At 42.5% G+C, this 21,307-nt stretch overlaps 2 protein-coding genes and 2 non-coding genes across 4 annotated transcripts; all 4 read right to left on the bottom strand.

The window, feature by feature from the left end:
• Window positions 1-6,393: 6,393 nt before the first annotated feature.
• Window positions 6,394-9,000, bottom strand: CUNH17orf98 (chromosome unknown C17orf98 homolog). Its single transcript, XM_015506664.1, has 3 exons — window positions 8,794-9,000; window positions 7,360-7,459; window positions 6,394-6,551 (listed from the first exon to the last, which is right to left on the bottom strand). The coding sequence occupies exons 1-3, from the start codon at window positions 8,998-9,000 to the stop codon at window positions 6,394-6,396; spliced, it is 465 nt and encodes a 154-aa protein (XP_015362150.1).
• A 1,805-nt stretch (window positions 9,001-10,805) lies between these two features.
• On the bottom strand, window positions 10,806-15,234 carry Rpl23 (ribosomal protein L23). Its single transcript, XM_015506687.2, has 5 exons — window positions 15,113-15,234; window positions 14,483-14,566; window positions 14,052-14,180; window positions 11,075-11,188; window positions 10,806-10,944 (listed from the first exon to the last, which is right to left on the bottom strand). Exons 1-5 carry the CDS (start codon window positions 15,123-15,125, stop codon window positions 10,862-10,864), a joined length of 423 nt encoding a protein of 140 aa, XP_015362173.1. The 5' UTR covers window positions 15,126-15,234; the 3' UTR covers window positions 10,806-10,861.
• On the bottom strand, window positions 14,316-14,450 carry LOC125611308. Its single transcript, XR_007341458.1, has one exon. It is a non-coding gene; the product is annotated as a small nucleolar RNA SNORA21 (small nucleolar RNA).
• Window positions 15,235-18,928: 3,694 nt separating the features above from the next.
• Window positions 18,929-19,000, bottom strand: Trnac-gca. The gene has a single exon. It is a non-coding gene; the product is annotated as a tRNA-Cys (tRNA).
• Window positions 19,001-21,307: the final 2,307 nt, after the last annotated feature.

Here is a 21,307-nt window from a genome sequence, read left to right as displayed (position 1 = left end):
TAGCTTGCCAATTTAAAAGCCTGCTAAGATTTTCATGGTTTTGTGCTGAATCTATGAATTTGAGAGTCGGCTTCTCTATCATTAATAAGTCTTCACAATTTGAAGATGACACATTATCCCATTTATTTAGATGTTCTTCATTTTTTTGTAACTTTTAGAATAGAAGTTTTGCACAACTTCATTAAGTTTTTCCTAAATATTTTATTTTTATGATGCTATTTTAAATGGAATATTTTTTAGTTTATAAATTGTTTCCTGCTGGCATATAAGACTCAATTTTTAGATTAATCTTGTATTTTACAACATTGTGAAATTCATTTATTAGATCTTGCAGTTGTTTTATACTTATTTAGCACATATGTAACAAAATTTGTACATTAATTTCATAGCAGTATTATTCATGATGGCCCAAAAATGTGCAGCAGCTGATAAATGAATAAATAAAATGTAATGTATCTACACAATGGATTCTTATTTGTCCATAAAAAGGAATAAAGTCCTGCCACATGCTACAATATGGATGGGCCTTAAAAACAGTTTGGAGCAAGGTGAGGTGGAGCACACCTGTAATCCCAGTGACTAAGGAAGATGTGGCAGGAGGATCACAAGTTCAAAGCCAATCTCAGAAACTTTGTGAGATCAGTCTCAAAATAAAGAATAAAGAGGGCTGTGGATGTAGCTCAGTGGCAATCCCCAGTACCACAAAAAATAATAACAATAATATTAAATAAGCAGCATGGTAAGTGAAAAAAGCCAACCACAAAAGATGACATGTTTTATGATTCCATGTATATGAAATGTCTGAATATAAACAGAATAGGCAAATCAATAAAGAACACTGGTTGCCTAGGGATGGGTCCATTGGAAGGAAATGGGGAGTTACTGCTAATGAGTATGGAGTTTGGTTTGGGGGTGATTAAAATGTTCTAAAATTGTTTTAGATGGTTGTGCAACTTTGAATATACTTTTTAAAACACTGATTTCTACACTTTTGTTTGTGGGACTGGAGATTGAACCCAAGGCCTTGCTAGGCAAATGCTCTACATTCAGCTATACCCGGAGGCTTGAAATCTATACTTTTGATGGGCCAATTACATGATACATGAATTAGATCAATAAGGCTGTATTAAAATTGGCATCATGCCTATAATCCCAGTGGCTCAGGAGTCTGAGAAAGGAGGATCACGAGTTCAAAGCCAGCCTCAGCAAAAAGTGAGGCACTAAACAACTCAGTGAGACCCTGTCTCTAAATAAAATACAAAAAAAATGGACTGGGGATGTGGCTCGATGGTCAAATGCCCCTGAGTTCAATCCCTGGTACCCCCCAGCAAAAAAAAAAAGTCACATCACTTGCCATAAAAAGAATGTAAAAGTAAATATAATATTATTAAACACTAGCTAGATATTTACATAAGCTCCTTTGATTGAGAAAGGGGAGATTCTAAAATGTTAAGGAACTGGCACCAAATAAAATCTTTTCCTTAAGGTATTCAGGAATGGGCTGGGGATGTGGCTCAAGCGGTAGCGCGCTTGCCTGGCGTGCGTGCGGCCCAGGTTCGATCCTCAGCACCACGTACAAACAAAGATGTTGTGTCTGCCAAAAACTAAAAAATAAATATTAAAATTCTCTCTCTCGGGCTGGGGATGTGGCTCAAGCGGTAGCACGCTCGCCTGGCATGCGTGCGGCCCGGGTTCGATACTCAGCACCACATACCTCAGCACCACATACCAACAAAGATGTTGTGTCCGCTGAGAACTAAAAATAAATAAATAAATAAATAAAAATTCTCTCTCTCTCTCTCTCTCTCTCTCTCTCTCTTTAAAAAAAAAAAAAGATATTCAGGAATGAGGGAGACTTGAAAAACAAAAACAGTGGGGCTGGGGTTGTGGCTCAGTGGTAGAGCGCTCGCCTACCACATGCAAGGCCCTGGGTTCGATCCTCAGTACCACATAATAATAAATAAAGGTATTATGTCTAACTACAACTAAAAAATAAATATTTAAAAAAAGAAAAACGAAAACATTTTTTCACTTTCAGGTTCAGAGTTTTTCATGGCCTGTTTGATAGCTATAGTCAACTTGCAAATTCCTTAAGTACCTATTCCCCACACTTGGGGCAAACTGACATACAAGATGTGAAGCTGCAGTACCCCCAGGAATGTACCTGTGACCCATCCATGAAAGCAATGTTTATTAAGTGGCAAAGGAAGGGACATAAAGACATTTCAGAAATCCAACATTTGTGGTGATAGGGATGAAACCCAGGGCCTTGCACATGTTAGGCAAGCACTCTACCACTGATCTTTATCCTCACCCCACAAATCCAATTTCTATAAAGCCCTAAAATTGATGTCAATTGGATTTAAGAAGTCTATTAGAAATAGAGGGGGGGATTGCTGGAGGAAACATAAAATTAGTGCAGGGACTAGCTGCCCTATAGTGAAATGCTTCAAAACAGAATTAAGACACCCCCACCCCGGCCCCACCAGTCCTTGATTCACTGATGATCTGTCTGTTCTGGCTTTCTGAATATTGTAAGGAAGTGCCTTCTCCATAGCAGGGGAGGGAAGGGAAGGGAAATTAAAACAACTCCCTGACTGGGCACAGTGGCTCACACCTGTAATCCCAATGACTCAGGAGGCTGAGGCAGGAGAATTAACCATGAAGTGCAGTTTGTTTGTTTGTTTGTTTATTTATACTGGAGATTGAAGCCAGGGTCTCCTACAAACTAGACAAGAGCTCTACCAATGAGCTACGTTCCTAGCCATTTGTTTGTTCATTTATTTGCTACTGGGTTGAACCCAGAGGGGCTTTACCAATCCCCAGCCTTTTTTATTTTTTGAGAAAGGATCTCACTAAGTTGCTTCGGGCCTCACTAAATTGCTAAACTAATATTGAACGTGGCGATTCTCCTGCTTCAACCTCTCTAGTCACAGGGATTACAGACTTGCACCACCACACCCAGCAGCAATCATAATTTTAATTAAATAAGATAAAAAGAATATAATGAATGAAACAGAATGTGAGAACAGGAACAACTGGGACATGGTAGTGTATATGCCTATAATCCCAGTTACTCAGTAGGTGGATTGCAAATTCAAGGCCAGCCTCAGCATTTTAGTGAACGCTGTTTCAAAATATATATTAAAAAAAGGGTTAGGGGTGTAGCTCAGTGATAGAACACCCCTGGCTTAAATTCCCAGTACAAGAAAGAAAGGCAGGTAGGCAAAAGAACAATTGCAACACATGAGAGAACTAAAAGAACCAATGAAAAAGTTGGGAGAGGGGCTCAGTGGTAGAGGGCTCGCCTAGCTCATGTGGGGCCCTAGGCTCACGTGGGGCCCTAGGCTCGAGCCTCTGCACCACATATAAATAAATAAAATAAAAGTGAGAAAACCTCTTAGGTCTATAATATAAACAAATATCTTTTAGAAATTTTTTAAAAAAGAAAAAATTGAAAGTTGACAGTAATGAAACATAAAGTACAGCAAAAACACAAGTGAACAGGAAAGAAAATGTGAGTCCCCAAATGAGCAAATAATGGAAAAATAATTATCAAAGACACAAGAAAACTTCTTTTCTGCATAAAGGGTACTAGGGATTAAACTCAAGGCCTCATGCATGCTAGACAAGCACACTACCACTGAGCTATACCTTCAGTCCAAAACTTTTCAAAATAGAATTTTAATGTCTATATTGGAAAGGATCACCATGAACATTTCTGAAAATTTTCAGAACATCAGGAACAAACATCCTGCAGGGTGGGGTTGTGGCTCAGTGGTAGAGTGCTTGCCTGGCATGTATGAAGCCCTGGGTTCAATTCTCAGCACCGCATATAAATAAATAAAATAAAGGTCTGCCAACAACTGAAAAAATATTTTAAAAAAGAACAAAAATCCTAAGACAGAAATGGATCACACATGGGAATATGAATGACATTAAGTCTAATTAACAGAAACCAGAAGACAATGGAAATTCGTAAAGTCCTTAAACATTTTTCAATGATAAATCAGTTCTAAGATAAACTGTCTCTCATGTGCTCAAAGGCAACAGAGTATTTTCAGACATGCAAGGACTCAAAACTTTTTACCTCCCATTATATTTTTTTCTTCAAATTTTCTACCAGAAACCAGAAGCAGTGGCACACACTTGTGATCCCAGCTACTTGAGAGGCTGAGGCAGGAAGATCACAAGTTCAAGACCAGCCTGGGCAAATTACAGATACCTTATCTTGAAATAAAAAATAAAAGGAACTGGAGATGTAGCTCAGTGGTCAAGCATCCCTTGGGTTCAATCCCTAACACCAAAGAAGGGGAAATAGAACAATTTTATATATTTTTCTATAGCTATAAACAAGTACTCATCCTCTGACTGAGATGAATGAGTCAGCTCCTGCTAGACTGAAGGCTCCCTGAGAACAGGAACCTTCTTTCATCTTTTAATTTGCAGCAGCTTTGCATGCACTAAGCTCTCAAAAATATGTTATCCGTACATCTTTGCCTTTTATCTGTCACACACACATATTGACAAATTGTGTTCACAGCTGTCAGCCTTGGGATTGAACCCAGGGGTGCTCAACAACTGAGCCACATCCCCAGCTTTTTCATGTTTTGTGAGAGGGGCTCACTAAACTGCTGAGTCTCGCTTTGAACTCACTCCTCCTGCTTCCAGCCTCCACAGCTGTCAGGATTATAGGCATTCACCCCTGCATGCAGTGTCAGCCCTAATCTGAGATTTAGAATTTCCTTGGAGTCTTTATCTTAATTGAAGCCCAAGGTGGGAGTTTCTGAGGACTTCCTCTTAGCAGTCCCTTGGAAAATGGAAAGAACAAATATCTCAGGACAAAAATGGGCTCTTAGTCTCACTTATAGATATAAAATACTAGAGAAGGAAGGGGGCACCCGGACCTCTAGTATGAAGGGGACCTCTTCATCTCCACTCAAATGCTCTACCCCTCAACTATATCCCCACACCCTACCATAATTCTTTTTTTTTTTTTTAGTTTTTTTCGGTGGATACATCTTTATTTTATTTTTATGTGGTACTGAGGATCGAACCCAGCATCCAGTGCATGCCAGGCAAGCGCCGTACCACTTGAGCCACATCCCCAGCCCCCATAATTCTCTTTCCTTATCCACTTATGGTGACTCAGTACAATGGGGTTCCACCATGCTAGAACTCTGGCAAGCTTTGTGTTCTGAAGCCTCACCTTCTTAGAATCCATCATCTGCTTTGACTTCTGAATGCCAATAAACTGGGTGGAGACCTTTAAAACTGACATCCTACAAACTAGCTGAAAAGGAAAGTGCAGAGCATAAGCAAAGCATCCTGGATACTCTGTCAGAATCCTTGGGTTAAAAATCAACCAAGAACAACAGCCAGGCCCTGTGGTACACACTTGTAATTCCAGTGATTCGAGAAGCTGAGTAGGAGGCTGAGGCAGGAGGATGTCAAGTTTGTAGGTCAGCCTCAACAGTGAGACCCCATCTCGAAATAAAAATAAACAGGACTTGGGGGTGTAGCTTAGTGGTAAACGCACCTGAATTCAATCCCCAGTACTAAATAAATAAAAAGCTCTGTATTCTCCCCTTGTTTGCCCCTGCCTTTAGATGAATTGAGAGTAGAAAGGAGATCTGGCTTTGTTTTGCTTTTTTGTTGTTGTTGTTGTTTTGTTTTATATTGGTAACTGGGGATTGAACTCAGGGGCACTAACCTCTGAGCTATATCCCCAGCACTTTTTATTCTTTGAGATAGGGTCTGGCTAAGTTGTTTAGGGCTTTACTAAACTGCTGAATTTTCAATCCTCTTTCCTCAGCCTCCCAAGTTGCTAGAATTACTAGCATATACCACCATGCCTGGCAAAATCTGTTTTCTGGAATGTAATGATTTGACATATCAGAAAATCCTTCTCAGGGCAACCAAGGTCCAATCCCTTTAGACTCATTGCCAACTCTGTTTTTCATAAAAATTGTACCCAGTTTCTGACTTCAGAGTGCTACTGATACCAGGGAAGTGTTTCATTGAAGGTTAAGAGTGAAGTTCCCAGGGATGGGGGTGGGTATCTCAGTAGCAGAGTACTAGTCTAGCATGTGCAGGACCCCTGGGTTATTCTGAAACAAACCTAATGTAGTTCCTTCGGATCATGCGAACAAATGAGAACTGAGGCCCCTCACTGGCATGGAGTGCTAAGATGTAGACCTGAGAAGCCCTGGCTCCTCTTCTCTCCAGAGGTAGAGAAACTGAGGATAGAAAAGCTCACTTGTCCCTGACAATAGGGGAGAAACCACACACTTGGAGACACAAATAAATTTTAATATAAAATATCATTGAGAATTCATATAAACACCTTTCTTAGAAATTCAGGCCAATGGCTGTAATAAGGAAGCAATGTTGTCAGAAGAGAGGGAATTGAGTGATCTCCCCAAACACGGATGTGTGATGACGGAGGGATGGGGTGTTACGGCGGTAGCCAAACCTACCGTTGAACCCCGTGGCTGGCTTCAAATCGACATTGTAGCGGTCATGCCCGGTCACCTGTTGGATGGAATGCCCTTCGGGCAGAGATAGAGGCTGAGCCAGCATGCAACACCCTCTCATTTTCCCCATTCCCACAGGCTGAAAGGGGTGCCCATAGTCACTACACTCCCCATGCCTGGAGCTAAATGCTCACTTCTCAAGGGTCCTGATCCTCTTGATTGAAAAGACAAGGACTGGTGAAGTCCAGGTAACAGCGGCTTTCCAGAAATCAAGCCCCACACCAGGAATACTGACAGGAAGATCATGACTACAAGTATTGGGACAGGAAATGCCAGAAACTTCTCAGCTTAGCTGAACTTCTCTTGCTCCCCCAGAGATGCGAGAATTTTTTATCCTTGCCTCTGACCCATATGGAGAAAAATGAATGAGGTCAATTTAGCCAAATGTTGCAAAGGATCACGTGAACAGCATGAGGCCAAAGGATGGTGGAGTAGGGGTGGAGGTAGGGTGCACACTGCCAGAAAAATCTCTTAGTCTTCCCATTGCTGCTAAATTAAGCCTGTAAAATGACACACAGTCTGCTCAGGGAGTCATCTGGGGAACCTGGGCATTTGGGTGGACAGAGAGGAAGTTCAAATCCAGCTCAGCCCTTCTCAGCAAATCATTTTCATGCAACATACCTGTTTCCCCAGCAGTAACCTGGGGATAGTATGAGGGAAAAAGGCACCTGGTATAGAGGAAGTGCTCACATAGGAGAAGAAAACCTGGGAGGATGCAATTCCTGGGCCTCCCTGCAGCCTGGTTTCTTTCTCTAAATTGTGAGGTGCATACTATTTTTCCTTAGTGGGATCATGCGAGACTGGACAGTGAGATGGCACTTGCCTGCCCCTGCCCAGTTTCTTCTGTTGAGATATCTCTGTCCTTGCCCGAAAATGTGGAAATAATCTACTATCCAGCCATCCATTCCTGTACCGCCATGATCCTGAAAATGGGGAAGAAAATATAAAAGACTGTCAGAAACCATGTCTAGAAGTACACAGTGCAAACTCCCTGGGACTTGTTGGGGAAGAGGTTAGAGCCAGAGGTAACTGGAAACAGATTAAATATAGTTAATAAGCCGGGCAACAGCTTGCAGGGCTCAGTGTGTGCTGCCATACACTGGATTCCAACTCTAGCTTGGCCACTAGCAAGCTGTGACCCTGGGTCAATTACGCAGCTTTTTCATTAGGACCCTCAATTTTCTTATCACTAAAAGGAGGGTTGCTATGAAATTTAAGTTATTTAGTTAAAGTAAATAGCCTGGCATAACAAGACTTGATACATATTATCTTTTAAATAAAAATAATGCCAACCACAAATGGTGGGGGTTCTTAGCTTATTTTGGGGTACTGGGGATTTAAGCCAGGGGCAATTTACCGCTAAGGTACATCCCCAGCCCTTTCAGTCTTTGAGACAGGATTTCACTAAGTTACTTAAGACCTCTCTCAGTTGCTGAAGCTGGTTTTGAACTTGTGATCCTCCTCCAGCTTCAGCCTCCAGAGCCACTAGGATTACAGGTGTGTGTCACCACACCCAGGATACGAATGGTGGTTTTGATGATTAAAGAATATCTTACACATTAAACATGCTCAGCAGGCAACATAGTGAGGAGCCCGCTCCACCCACCTCAAAATTACAGTGTTGGGAAAAAAAAAATGGAACTATCAGCCCCCCTGCCTAAGAATCTTTTGTCCCTGGAAATCACTGCTGATTCGGTAGACTTGGGGAGGCACCAAGTCCTCAGAATGCACAGGGTGGGGGTGAGGTGTTCCTCTCCTTCTGCGCAAAGGTCAGGAGAGTGAGTCCCACCCCTGCAACTGTGATCCCAGGACCACACCCTCCTCGCCCACCGGTCAAGACTGTTCCCTTTGTCTTGCTCACAAGTCACAAGGGTTTTTTGCGGTTTGGGAGGATTTGCAACGTGAGGTCACTCTAAAGGATGGGCCTATGGGGTCACAAAAGAGTGAAATGGACTCACTGAGGAGAGGAAGACTTTGAAAGGCCTAGCCCCTAGTCACAGACACCTGAAATGAGACCATCCTGCGGCTCAGGGGAAGGAGAAGGTCCTGTGAGCTCAGCGAGCTCGCGCTCAGTACCTGCCTTCCCCTTGTCCACTTCTCGGACTAGTTGGCTAGCACAGGCCCAGAGGTGGAAGCGGAGGCCGCCTCTGGGCTAAGCGCGCTGCAGTAAGACGCCCTGATTTGCCGAGGTGCTAATCTGGAAAGTCAGTGCGCCGCCCGGGCTGAAATCAAGGGCTCCTCCAAGAAGTCCTCGTACCTGTTGAGTTTTCCGCAAAATGGGCGGAACCACGTGGCTCTGAAAGTACCGGCGGGTGTGGTAGTCCTGCTGTGCGTTGTAGGGCGGAATAGCCGACCAGAGTTTGGGCCTAGTGTAGCCATAGGCACGGGCCACGGTGCTCACGGCTACCCCATCCAAAATAAAGCCCTTCTCCAATCGCAGAGGACACTCGTAAAAGTGTGCCATCCCAACCTCCGTGGACTCTTGAGGGTCTTTCTGGTGGAGATGAGGGCCCTTGATGGGGGTTGCCCTGCGCATTGTTACGTGGTGTCAAGGACTACCCCTGCGACACAAACCCTATTGTCCCCCTCACCCTGCGTTGACAGTGTAGGTCCTTGAGCAGTGGGGAGAGTTGCTTGCATAGCCCTAGGATGGATTATGCAAGAGATGGACACGTAAGTGGGGAGAATATTGCTTGGATTTGGGAGCTCCCCAAGCTTTAAGTGTAGGGTAGGTTCTCTGCTCCCAAACTTTATTAACATATTATTTCCCTAGCTGAGGTCCCTTGCAAAGCTTGTACCCATAACTGACCAGAAGTGTTCAGAAAGCTATCTATCTACTTACAACTCTCATTTTTACAGAGGAACAAATTGAAGCTAAGAAAGCTTTTCCAAATCCATAGCCAGACCACAATTCCTGTCTCCTGACCTCTGGCTAATCCACTTGGCACCCCAATTACTTTTTTTTGGTAGGGAGAATTTAATCCAGAGTTGCTTTTCCCTGCTGGGTTCTATCCCCAGTTGTTTTGAGACAAGGTCTTGCCAAATAGCAAAGGGTGACCTCAAACTTTCAATCCTCCTGCCTCATCCTTCAGAATTGCTGAGATTATAGGCATGGGCCACCCAATCCAGCCCCAATTATTCTTATTCATTCTCTTAAAATGGCAATAGGCCGGTGGTTCATGCCTGTAATCCCAAGGATCCAGTCTCAGCAATTCACTGAGGCTCTGAGAAACTTAGTGAAGACAGTCTCAAAAAATAAAAAGCTTGGGGGTATAGCTCAGTAGTAAAGCACCCCTCTGGGTTCAATCCCGAATACAAAAAGACAAAACAATGTGGACACATTGACATATTGCCACATTCCCAGCCTTTTTTAAATTGTCAAGACCGGGTCTTAGTAATTGCTTAAGGCTCTGCTACATTTCTGAGGCTGGCATTGAACCTACAATCCTACTTCCTTAGCCTCCTTAACTGCTGGGATCACAGGCATGCGTCACTGTACCCTTTTCACATCAGAAAAAGGTCACTTTGAAAGAGTGGTACAGGCAAGGTGTTGCCTGCAATCCAGCAACACAGGAGGCTGAGGCAGGAGGATTGTCAAACTCAAAGCCAGCCTTAGGAACTTAGGGAGATCCTGCCTCAAAAACTTAAAGCCACCATCCCACCCTTGAGAGGGTCCTCTTGCTAAGTTGCTTAAGGCTTCACTAAATTGCTGAGGCTGGCTCAAGGACCTGTCTTAAAAAAGGACAGGTAATTAGCTCTGCAGAACAAACACCACAGGATTCAATCTGTAGTGGTGGCAGAATATATGGTGGGTTAGGAGTATTGAAGCTCAGAAGCAAATCAGGCTCCTAGTGTGCTAAGGCCTTGGGTTTGAACCCCCAGCACCTCAAAAAACTGAATAAAACCATACATGGGACAACTACAATCAAGTAGTCCATAAAGACATTAAGCCAAGTGTGATGCCAACAGCCTATAATCTAAAATGACTTGGGAGGCTGAGGCAAGAAGATAGCAAGTTCAAGGACAGCCTAGGCAACTTGGTATCTGGTCTCAAAGTAGAAACTGAAAAGAGTGGGATATGTAGCTCAGTGATAGTCGTGTCCCTGGGTTCAAAAACAAAATAGGAAATACAGCAACTGGAAAAGTACCAGAAGTTCAATAAGGACACAGAGAGCAAGGACTGTATCTTCACACATGCCAGGAGTTTGAATTTAACAATTTCTTCTTACAAGGTGACAAGAAAAGCAAAGAAATAAACAGGCAAGCAAGCAGTGGGAGAAAGCACTTTTAATGGGTATTATTATTTTTACAAACACACTGGAGAATCACGCAATGCTGCCAGCATTGGAAGCAATCCTGGGCCACAAGTCTGCACACTCCTTTGCAACTGGTCCTGTAATGGCAGAACCTGCATTGGAAAAAAAAAAAGACAAAACAGGTGAGACAGAGGGTCCCTTGCATGTATGCCTAGACCAGTGTTAAATCCCCCAGCATCCCACCCTCAGGTATCTATGGAATGAGATGGAGCGTTTTCCTACCTTTCATCTCGCCTTTATTGTTTACTATGACCCCTGCATTATCTTCAAAATAAAGAAATACACCGTCTTTTCTCCGGTATGACTTTCGTTGTCGAATTACCACTGCTGGATGCACTAAGGGAGAGAAAGAACAGCAGTCATTAACCTGTCAGATCCCAGTGCCAGCACAGAAGCCATGTATGTCTCAAGGCAGAAGGTACCACCCATCATCAGCTTTCCAATTCCTAAAAGCAAGGGCAAGAGACAGTACATACACCATCACCCTTTTAAACTGCCAGCATTTTCTTGAAACATTAAATTTGTACTCTTTTGGGGGCACAAATAGTAACAAACTTGTTAAGCACTATCTATACTTTACCTAACCTGTGGGTACTATTAAGATCCCAATCAAAAGTATCAGGGACACACATAGTTTAAGTCCAAGCAATTGGACCCTTATCAAGCAATATTCTACTCAGTGTGTGTGTGTGTGTGTGTGTCTCCCCAAAATAAATTTAAATGTATATATACCTTGATCTAAAAATTGCTTCCAACAACTCAAGGATAGAACACAGGGGTACTTGTACTACTCAGCTACATCCCCAGTTCTTTTCATTTGAGACAGTGCCTCAATTTCGCCACCCTCCTGTCTTAGCTTTGTGAGTTATTGGGATTACAGGCATGTACCACCCTGCCTGGCTTATTTTCAGCCCCCTGAGTTGCTGGTATTAGTCATTTACTAATGTGCCCAGCAATAAAGATATACTTACCATGTGTCAGCTTTTACAAATATAAACTCATTTAAGTCCCAATAATCCCAAAGAAAACCTACAACTGCCAGTGTGCATGTGCACACACTCCTTAAACATACTAAGTATTCCAGAATCCTGACTAAACTCTACCCTATGACTTCTATCTATTCAACTGTAGGTGATATATGTGAGATCATATATATATATATATATATATATATATATATATATGTATGTATGGTTTTTTTCCCCCCCAGTACTAGGGATGTAACCTAGGGCCTCATACATGCTAGGGAAGTGCGCTACCAATGAGCTCTATCCCCAGCACTTAGGCTGCCACATGCCTGTAAACTGTGACTCAGGAGACTCTCAAGTTCTAGGCCTCAACAATGTAGGGAAACCCTATCTCAAAAAGAATGATTAAAAAAAAAAAAAGAAAGAAAGAGAAAAGGGGTATGTTACACAGTGGTTAAGCACCATGGATTCAATCCCCCGTACAAAAACAAAACCCATCTACACACACTAAGGCCTAGCATATATCAGGTCCTGGGTTCAGTCCCTAAAATTACTTAATATTCCAGAGTTCATTTTTTAAAAAATAGGAACAATTAGGACTAGGGATAAAGATCAGTGGTACAGCACTTGCCTAGCAGGCATTAGGCCCTGAATTCAATCCCTAGTACCACAATCAATCAGAAACAAACACTGAAAATATGAGACACAGATTCTGTATTTTGAGGCCAAGTACCAAAGATAAATTAATATTTATTTACTAAGAGCCTCTTTTGCTTATAAACCATTTAATAAGACCAGAAACTGAAGAAGTTGGATTTCCAGTCCAGCCCTCCATTTCTATATTTTTGTACCTATTGTGTATAATCAAAGAAGATATTAAAGAATTATAAATTCACAATTATTGTTAAAAACCATTAAGTGCTCATCTCTGGTTTGTCCCCTCACTGATTTGAGACCAACATTATATCCTACTGCAGGCCATGATCAAGTAATCAACTCAAGCAGCAAGATTTAGAGCATAGCTGAAATTTTGTGTCCACCTAGTAATAGGAATAGAGATGCCTTCTCACCCAACCAGTAAGGGCTGTATGCTCTGCTCTTCTCTGACAGCTCCCCAGGCCACCAATCAGACCCAGGAAGTGTTCTGAGGAGAGTAAAATGCCCTAGCAGATGCATCTTTGTCCCCCCCAAATTAATCAACACTTAATCACAACCTGCGTGGGTGCTACCATGCCCAAGAGGTATTCACAGTTCTAAAAAAAAAAAAAAAAAAATCTAGGGCTAGGGATATAGCTCAGTTGGTAAAGTGCTTGCCTTGCATGCATAAGGTCCTGGGTTCAATCCTCAGCCACACACACACACACACACAAAATCTAGCTAGGCACGGCAGTGCACACCTGTAATCCAGGCAACTTTGTAGGCCAAGGCACAAGGATTGCCAACTTCAAGGTCAGCCTCAGCAACTCAGTGAGAGCCTGACTCAAAATAAAAAGGGCAGGGAATATAACTCAGTGGTAAAGAGCACCTGAGTTCAATCCCCAGTATCCTCCCCCAGATCTACTGGAGGTTGTGGAGGAATGGATGCAGGTGCACAAGAATAACTATAAAATGTTACCATTACCCACCACAGCACATTTGTACCAGATACCAAGGGATGGCTAGGACTTCTCTGAAGAGCAAGATATCCAGAACACAGACAGACTTAAGGTGACACAGAAAGAAAGTTCACAACTGAAAGAAAGTGCACTGAACATCAGAAGTTCTACAGCCAGACAGCACAAGTGGAAAGTGGGAAGACGTTGGAGAGCAGGCCATGATCAAGTAATCAACTCAAGCAGCAGGCTGTAAAGCATAGCTGAAATTTTGTTTTCACCTAGCGTTGGTAATAGTAACAGATGCTCAGCAACTCACAACCACCTGGAAAAATGTCAGTCCTATTATTCCCATTAGGGGCTGGGGTTGTGGCTCAGTGGTAGAGTGCTCCCCTAGCATGTGTGAGGCCCTGGGTTTGAGCCTCAGCACGACATAATACAGATATTTATTGTGTCTGTCTACAACTAAAAAAATAAAAATTAAACACCTTAAATAGGTAAGTAACAAGAACTGTATCTGAAAGGAAAGTACGCATTTAGAGACCTTCGGAATATAAAATATAAAACTAATGTTCCATTTTCCAGTTAAGTGAAGAACCTCAACTATCCACGAAGAGGTAAGTCTCCACATCTACTTACCCTTCTTTCTGAGCTCTGGTTTGCCCTTCTTGACTGTGGCCATCACCATGTCACCCACGCCAGCAGCAGGAAGTCTGTTCAGCCGTCCCTTGATTCCCTTTACAGAGATGATATACAAATTTTTGGCTCCTATAAAAGGATATAAACAAAAAGCCAAATTTTTGAGGGCCCATTGGGCACAACCACCCATATAAAATTCAAGTATTTCCAAAGATTCTCCCTGCACGCTCCCAAAGCAGTCAGTCCCCAAAGTGGAAGAGAATACCTTGTCACACCACCGATTGAAGTAAAACAACACAACACGCTGCCACTTCACCCAAAAGCGGTGTTTTATTCTGCCCCTTCTTGACGGCTCAATGGGTCATTATCAAAAGGCCCAGTGAGTGCTTTTAAAAGGGGGATTGTAGCGGGGACGCAGCCAAAGGCCTCACCTGTGTTGTCAGCGCAATTGATCACGGCTCCTACCGGAAGACCCAAGGAAATCCGGAATTTCGCACCGGAGGATCCACCACGTCCTATGGATAAAAAGAGAAACAGGACAAAGTGGTCCCCGTCTAGACGTGTTTCGGAGTTCCCTTGACACTTTCTCTCACCTGGGATTCCTTCCACTTACGCCCTCCCCACGTGCTACCCGGTTCTCACGGAACACGCCCGATTCCTCACCATTACCATCTTTAGGTCGAGACCAAGGGGCCTGGACGACCCAATCCTCGCTCCACCTTTCTCAACACGCCGTTCCTCCAGCAAGGCGAGGAACTGCACAGGTCGCCTAAGCCCGGGTCTAATCCGAGTCAACTGTCACCCCACTACTACAGCTCAGTTCGCGGTGCGAGTCCACCGGGTTCGGTTTAGAATCATGTCCGGATCCTGCCAGCTGAACGATCCAGCTCCCCGACCCGGCCACTTAGAGGACCCTTCCAGCGCTCTCGCGGCGCACCACCTCTTTCTCCCTGGCCGGGAGAAGAGCAAAGCGCCCTCGCTGTCCAAGGCCGCCGCTCCCGGAAAGGCCAGCAGCCACCTCGAGACGGATGGAATAGGATGTCTTGAAGTCCAAAACTCACCTCGCTTCGACATCTTGAACGCCGGAAAAGGACCGAAAGGAAGTAGACACAAAGGATACTGGGATATGAACTCGAAGCCCCGCCCATCCCCGCCCTGGGAAGTGAGGGCTAGTTAAACCAGCTTCTTCCCTCAGGCGCTGCCTGATTACGTAATCAGTGCCACAGCTTTAGCTGACAAGTGGGCGGTGGTGAGGTTGAGGTGTGCAGGAGCCAGTGAAACCCGGTATCCTGACTAGGAGTTCGAAAGTAGCTGGGGACACGGCCACGTAGATTTGTTAGCTTACTCAGCTTTTGAGCACTTCGTATATACCGAGAACTTTTCTGGGCAGTAAGGATTCAAAAGTAATTAAAGCGCTGGGCGTGGTGGTGCACTCCTGTAATCCCAGCAGCTCCGGGAGGCTGAAGCTGGAGGATCGCAAGTTCAAAAGTCAGCCTCAGCAATTTAACCTAGGCCTTAAAGCAACTCAGCAATAAAATATTAAAAAGGGCTGGCGATGTTGCTCGGTGGTTAAGCACCCCTGGGTTCAATCCCCGGTAACCCAAAAAAGAAGAAGAAGAAATTAGAGTAGTTTGTGTCATGTAGGGATAACCCAGGAACAGAGAGGGCTGAGGGTGGGGCAAGAGCAAGCTCCAAAAGGTTTCACTGGGATGTGGTACAATTGAGATGTGGTACTAACACACTACAAGATCATTGGGTCTTGGTGTATTTGGTATCATACTATTTTTACATGTATTGCTTTATTAACTATATCTTTTCACAACTTCAACCTCCAGTTTTCTTTGACTTTTTTTTTCTTCCATGGATACATTCATTCAGATGTTTATTGAACGCTTAATTTATGCCAGATTCAGGCCAGGGCATACATCAGATTACATTAGGGAACATAGTAGACCAAAATTTTTCTTCCTTTTTTTCTTTAATCTTTTTTTTCTTTTTTTCTTGCTTTTTAAAATTTATATATGACAGCGGAATGCATTACACTTTTTATTACACATATAGAGCACAATTTTTCATATATCTGGTTGTACACAAAGTATTTTCACACCAATTTGTGTCTTCATACATGTACATCGGATAATAATGATCATCGCATTCCACCATCATTTCTAACCACATGCCCTCTCGCTTTCCCTCCCACCCCTCTGCCCTATTTAAAGTTCCTCTATTCCTCCCATGCTCCCTCTTCCTATCCCCTATGAATCAGCATCCTTATAGCAAAGAAAACATTCAGCATTTGGCTTTTTGAGATTGGCTAACTTCACTTAGCATTATCTTCTTTAACTCCATCCATTTACCTGCAAATGCCATGATTTTATTCTCTTTTATTGCTGAGTAATATTCCATTGGGTATATATGCCACGTTTTCTTTTTTATCAATTCATCTATTGACTATTGAAGGGCTTTTTAAAAATCTTAAATGCAATTGATTTATCTAGAAATGAGGAAGTCAAGACCTATTTCACATGATTCATGTGGAATTCTAAAAAATTCAATGTTCTCTAGACCAACATTCTTGCCTTTACGGAGATTTCATTCTGACAGGGTGTAGGTGGAGGCAGAAAATCCTAACCCTAGTCAAATAGATATTAGACGCAAAACCCTAACTGTAGCCCAATAAATAATCATTTTAAAATTTCTGTTTGTAATATGTGTTAGATGGAGACAAGTATTATGAAAAAAGAGCAGACTGAGTGATCAGGAGGTAGGGAGGCAAATTACAAAAATCAAATATAGGTCAGAGCAGGTTTCATTGAAGTTGACATTAGAGCAGACTTGAAGGCAAGGAGAGTTACCTATCTGAAGGGAGGTTCAGACAGAAACAAAGGCCAATGAAAAGCCAGAAGGCAGGAGTGAATCTTATGAGAATCTTATGAAAACCAATGGGGAAGCCTGGTGTGACTGGGGAGGTGAGTGACAGGAGAATAGTAGAAGAAAAGGTCAATAGTAATGAAATAAATTAAAAATAATAAAGCATTTTTGAAAAACAAAAATCCTAGAGCAGGGCTCAGTAGCCTAAGGCAGGAGGATCATGAGTTCAAAGCCAACCTCAGCAATTTAGTGAGGCTTTAAGCAACTCAGTGAGACACTGTCTCTAAATAAAATTTTAAAAAGGGCTGGGGATGTGGCTCAGTGGTTAAGCACCCCTGAGTTCAATCTCTGATAAAATAAATAAATAATCTAGAAACGAATCATGTGCTGCTTTGTACACCAGTGTCAAATTGTGGCACTTCCTGAGTGAAATGGGAAACTATTGCCTGATTTTAAGCAGAAGAGGGACAGGATCTAACTATACCTCAGAACATAGGAGACCTCTTAGGGAGCTATGGCCCAGGAGAAAAGGGATGTTGGCTTGGATTACAATAGTATCAGTAGAGGCAATGTAATGTAGTCCAACTGTGGATGTGTTTTGGATGCAAAGGCAACAAAATATGGACTGTTAAAGAATCAAGATGTTTTCAAGAGTTGGGCATAGTGGTGCATGCCTACACTCCCAGCAGCACAGGAGGATTGTGAAATCAAGGCCAGCTTCAGCAATTTAGTGAGGTCCTAAGAAACGTAGTGAGACCTGAAAAAAGAGCAGACTGAGTGATCAGGAAGTGGGGAGGCAAAATTTAAAAATTTTTGAGGTCTCAAAAAACAAACAAACAAAAAAAGTGGTTGAGTGCCTCTGGGTTCAATATCCATTACCAAAACAAAACAAAAAAAAAAATCTCTTTATATGTGTGTCTGTTACTAGATATTTTTTTTTATTGTTGCACATGGACACAATGCCTTTATTTTGTTTGTTTATTTTTATGTGAGGTTTGAACCCAGTACCTCACACATGCTAGGCAAGCACTCTACCACTGAGCCATAACTCCAGCCCTGTTACTGGATATTAAATCTATGGATTAGGCTCAGGGCCTTGTACATGATAAGTAAGCACTCTACCACTCAGCCATACCCCCAAACTATTCTACTTAGTTTCTTTTTTTAGGAAAAAGTTTTTTGTTTGTTTGTTTGCAGTACTGGGGATTAAAACCAAGGGCCTCAGTGAAGGCTAGGCAAGTGCTCCACCACTGAGCTATATCCCAAGCCCTTCTTATTTATTTTGAGACAAGGTCTTGCTAAATTACCTAGACCGGGCAAGAAAATTAGCTACAATGTGATAATATTGAGAAGAGTATCCTCTGAACCAATGGCTGGTGAATTCCCATATGGAGACCATCAGATGACTGTGAGACCCTTTTAGTGAAGAAAAAAGTGGATTTCAGTGCAGAGAAAAGGATTTTGCAAATCTCCTGCCTCAGCCTCCTAAATTGCTGGAATTACAGTTGTATACCACCTTGTCCTGCTTTTAAATAACACTTTAGACACTTTAAAAATGAAAAATAATTGTATTTTCCCAAAGACAAATGATACAGTAACAAGAGCGGCTTTGTTTTATTTATTTATTTATTTTTTAAAATCCCTTTAACATCTGGCTTAATGAAAAATAGGGTTTTTGTTGTTGTTTTTATTTTTCCTTATTTCAACATCTAATCTATTGTGATGTATACCACGTAGCCTCTGGGAAGTTACTTTGTTTTCTCATGGACTAAAGAGAATAACAGGTAAGTAATGTTACTCTTAATGTGAGAATAACCCACTTTTTCTGCATTGAAAGTATCTCACAGACATCTGAGGGTCTCCATGGCATAATCCACAAACCACTGATTCAGAGGAAGGTCCTCCCAATGCTATCACATATGTAATTAATGTCCCCATGTTTTTCTCACCACTGGAATATGAAGTATATTCTTGGTCTCGCCTTCAATTTTAAAAGTGAAGGTACTAGGGGGTACCCGGATTTGAACCAGGGACCTCTTGATCTGCAGTCAAATGCTCTACCCCTGAGCTATACCCCCTCTGTTGCAAAGGAGGAGCTTATATCTTAAATGCAGTGTTTACTAACCAGCTGTTGCCTCCAGTGATTGAGATATTTTAGTATCTATGATACACTCTGTTAGGTTTTCTGGGGTGATACCAAAGAACGAAGAGAAGTTTGCAAAGGCAAGCCTGACCCAAGCCAAAGAGGAGAAAGTTGAATCCTATTCAGGTTTGAAGGTTTGAAAGTCCCATGGGTACATGCCATAGGATGCCTCTCTTCCATCACTACTGCTTTTTCTACCTCCGACTTCTGAGGATTCTTCAAGTCTAATTTCTCTCCTCCCTGCCTGCAGCCTCAACTGTATTGAATACCCAGCCCAAAGCTGTGCTCACAAGAGGGAGTGTTTCCCTGTCCTTCCTAGACCCTCTCTGCTCCCAGGCAGACTTGTCCCCATTTTCTCCATTCTCTTCAGCATTTTTCATCAATCCCCCTCCGCTGGCTCCTTCAAACATCAAATTTTATTCAAGATAGGAAAATTTTTAATTCTTTGCAACGGTGATTGCCCATTTCTTCTTTCTCACTTCAGTTTTTAAGAAGTCTATGACTTTGGCCTGATGGTGGTACACACCTGTGATCCCAAGCTACTTAGGAGGCTGAGGCAGGAGGATTTCAAGTTCAAGGTAGCTCTAGCAGCTTAAAGAGACACTGTCTCAAAATAAAATAAAATAAAAAGAGGACTGGGGATTTAACTCAGTGGTACAGCACCCCTGATTTCAATTCCTAGTACTGCAAAAGAAAGTCTACAACTTAGTTTCTCCAGCAGGCTAGGGAGGCAGGCACTCTACCACTGAGCTACTCTCATTTCTCTCATTATCAACTACTTGGATACACCGTTTGGTTGAAGAAATAAAGATACATATGCCAAGCAAACAAGCACCCAAGCCCAAGTTCTGCTTTCTGCATTTTTTTTTTTTTTTTTTTACTTTTGGGTATTTTCTTTTCTTTTCTTTTGGTACTAAGGATTGAATCCAGGAGTGTTTAACCTTGGAGTCACATCCCTGGCCCTTTAAGGGACTTAGGACATCAATAAATTGCTGAAGCTGACTTTGAACCCTTCATCCCCCTGCCTCAGCCTCCCAAATTGCCAAGATTATAGGCATGTGCCACCACGATGGGCTTGGGTGCTTGTTTGCTTAGCATATGTATCTTTATTTCTCCAACCAAATGGTGTATTTCTTTTCTTTTCTTTTTATTATTATTATTATTATTATTCTTCCAGAGATTGAACCTAGGGGCACTAAATCACTGAGCCATATATTTCCTCAGCCCTTTTAGCCCTTTTAATTTTTTTATTTTGAGACAGGGTCTCGCTACATTGCTGAGGCTGGCTTTGAACTTGTAATCCTCCTGCCTCAGCCTCCTGGGTTGCTGGGTACACAATGTGTTTCTTGAGGAAGGCATCTTTTTGCATTCTTTTTTGCATTCCCCAAAGTACTGGGCATTGTGACTGGTTCACTGTAAGCCTCAGGTTGTACTCCCCTACCAACCCACAACCTAATTAAATTCAACCATGGGATTGCATCAATATTGCACCTACCCAAGCAGATGACATTTGTAGAAGAAAAGCACACAAGTTTATGTCACTCCACCAGTCTCAAACAGACTCTGCTTAGCATTCTGACCTACTGCTCAAATATGTTTACTTTTTCACGCTCCTAAATGATCATCTCATGAACGTTCTCCTGTTACAAACTCCCCACATTTTCTCTCTCCTCCTCTCTCATTCAGCTGAACAGCTTGCCTCTTTTTGGAGGAAACAGTAGTGTGCTGATAAATGCCTACCAACTGACTCTGGGGGACCTGAGTCTTAGTGTTTGCCAATTCCAGTGGTGCATATATACACCCCTGCTGATTTCAAGTTACCAAATTGAAATCAAACTTTTAAAATATCCTGAAATTTTAGTCACTGGTTTTTCCCATGCTAGTTTGAACCAATTCCAACACATCTGAGATAACTACCTCTTTCCACAAGTATCATCAATCCACTGACAACCCCCAAATTTCTACTTCCAACCTGAATCTTTCCCATAAACACTGGTTACTGGAGCTCCAGCTGCATATTCCTCTTCTCTTAAATGTCTACTAGGTACCTTGGCCAAAGGTGTAGCTCAATGGTAGCATATTTGCCTCACTTTGTGGGAAGTCCTCTGCTCAGTCCCTAGCACTGCAAGAAAATAAAGGTAACTGTGATACTAGCGTGTGGAATCTATAAAGATCAGGGGCTGTACTTTATTACTTTCTGTACAAGAACATTAAAAACAAACTGATTTTCTTGTGCTGGTGA

Source organism: Marmota marmota, unplaced genomic scaffold (assembly GCF_001458135.2).
Source record: "Marmota marmota marmota unplaced genomic scaffold, marMar, whole genome shotgun sequence".
Taxonomy (NCBI): Eukaryota; Metazoa; Chordata; class Mammalia; order Rodentia; family Sciuridae; genus Marmota; species Marmota marmota.
Note: the sequence above shows the minus strand (reverse complement) of the source record. Positions and strands in the feature narration are given on the sequence as shown.

Coding starts and splice junctions, on each gene's coding strand:
- CUNH17orf98 (XM_015506664.1), bottom strand. CDS start 9,000: ATGGCACACTTTTACGAGTGTCCTCTGCGATTGGAGAAGGGCTTTATT. Junction 7,460..8,793: donor TTTTGCGGAAAACTCAACAG/GTACGAGGACTT, acceptor CCCCATTTTCAG/GATCATGGCGGTACAGGAAT. Junction 6,552..7,359: donor AAGAAACTGGGCAGGGGCAG/GCAAGTGCCATC, acceptor CTCTGCCCGAAG/GGCATTCCATCCAACAGGTG.
- Rpl23 (XM_015506687.2), bottom strand. Junction 11,189..14,051: donor ACCAGAGCTCAGAAAGAAGG/GTAAGTAGATGT, acceptor TCTCTCCCTTAG/TGCATCCAGCAGTGGTAATT. Junction 10,945..11,074: donor CAATAAAGGCGAGATGAAAG/GTAGGAAAACGC, acceptor TTTCCAATGCAG/GTTCTGCCATTACAGGACCA.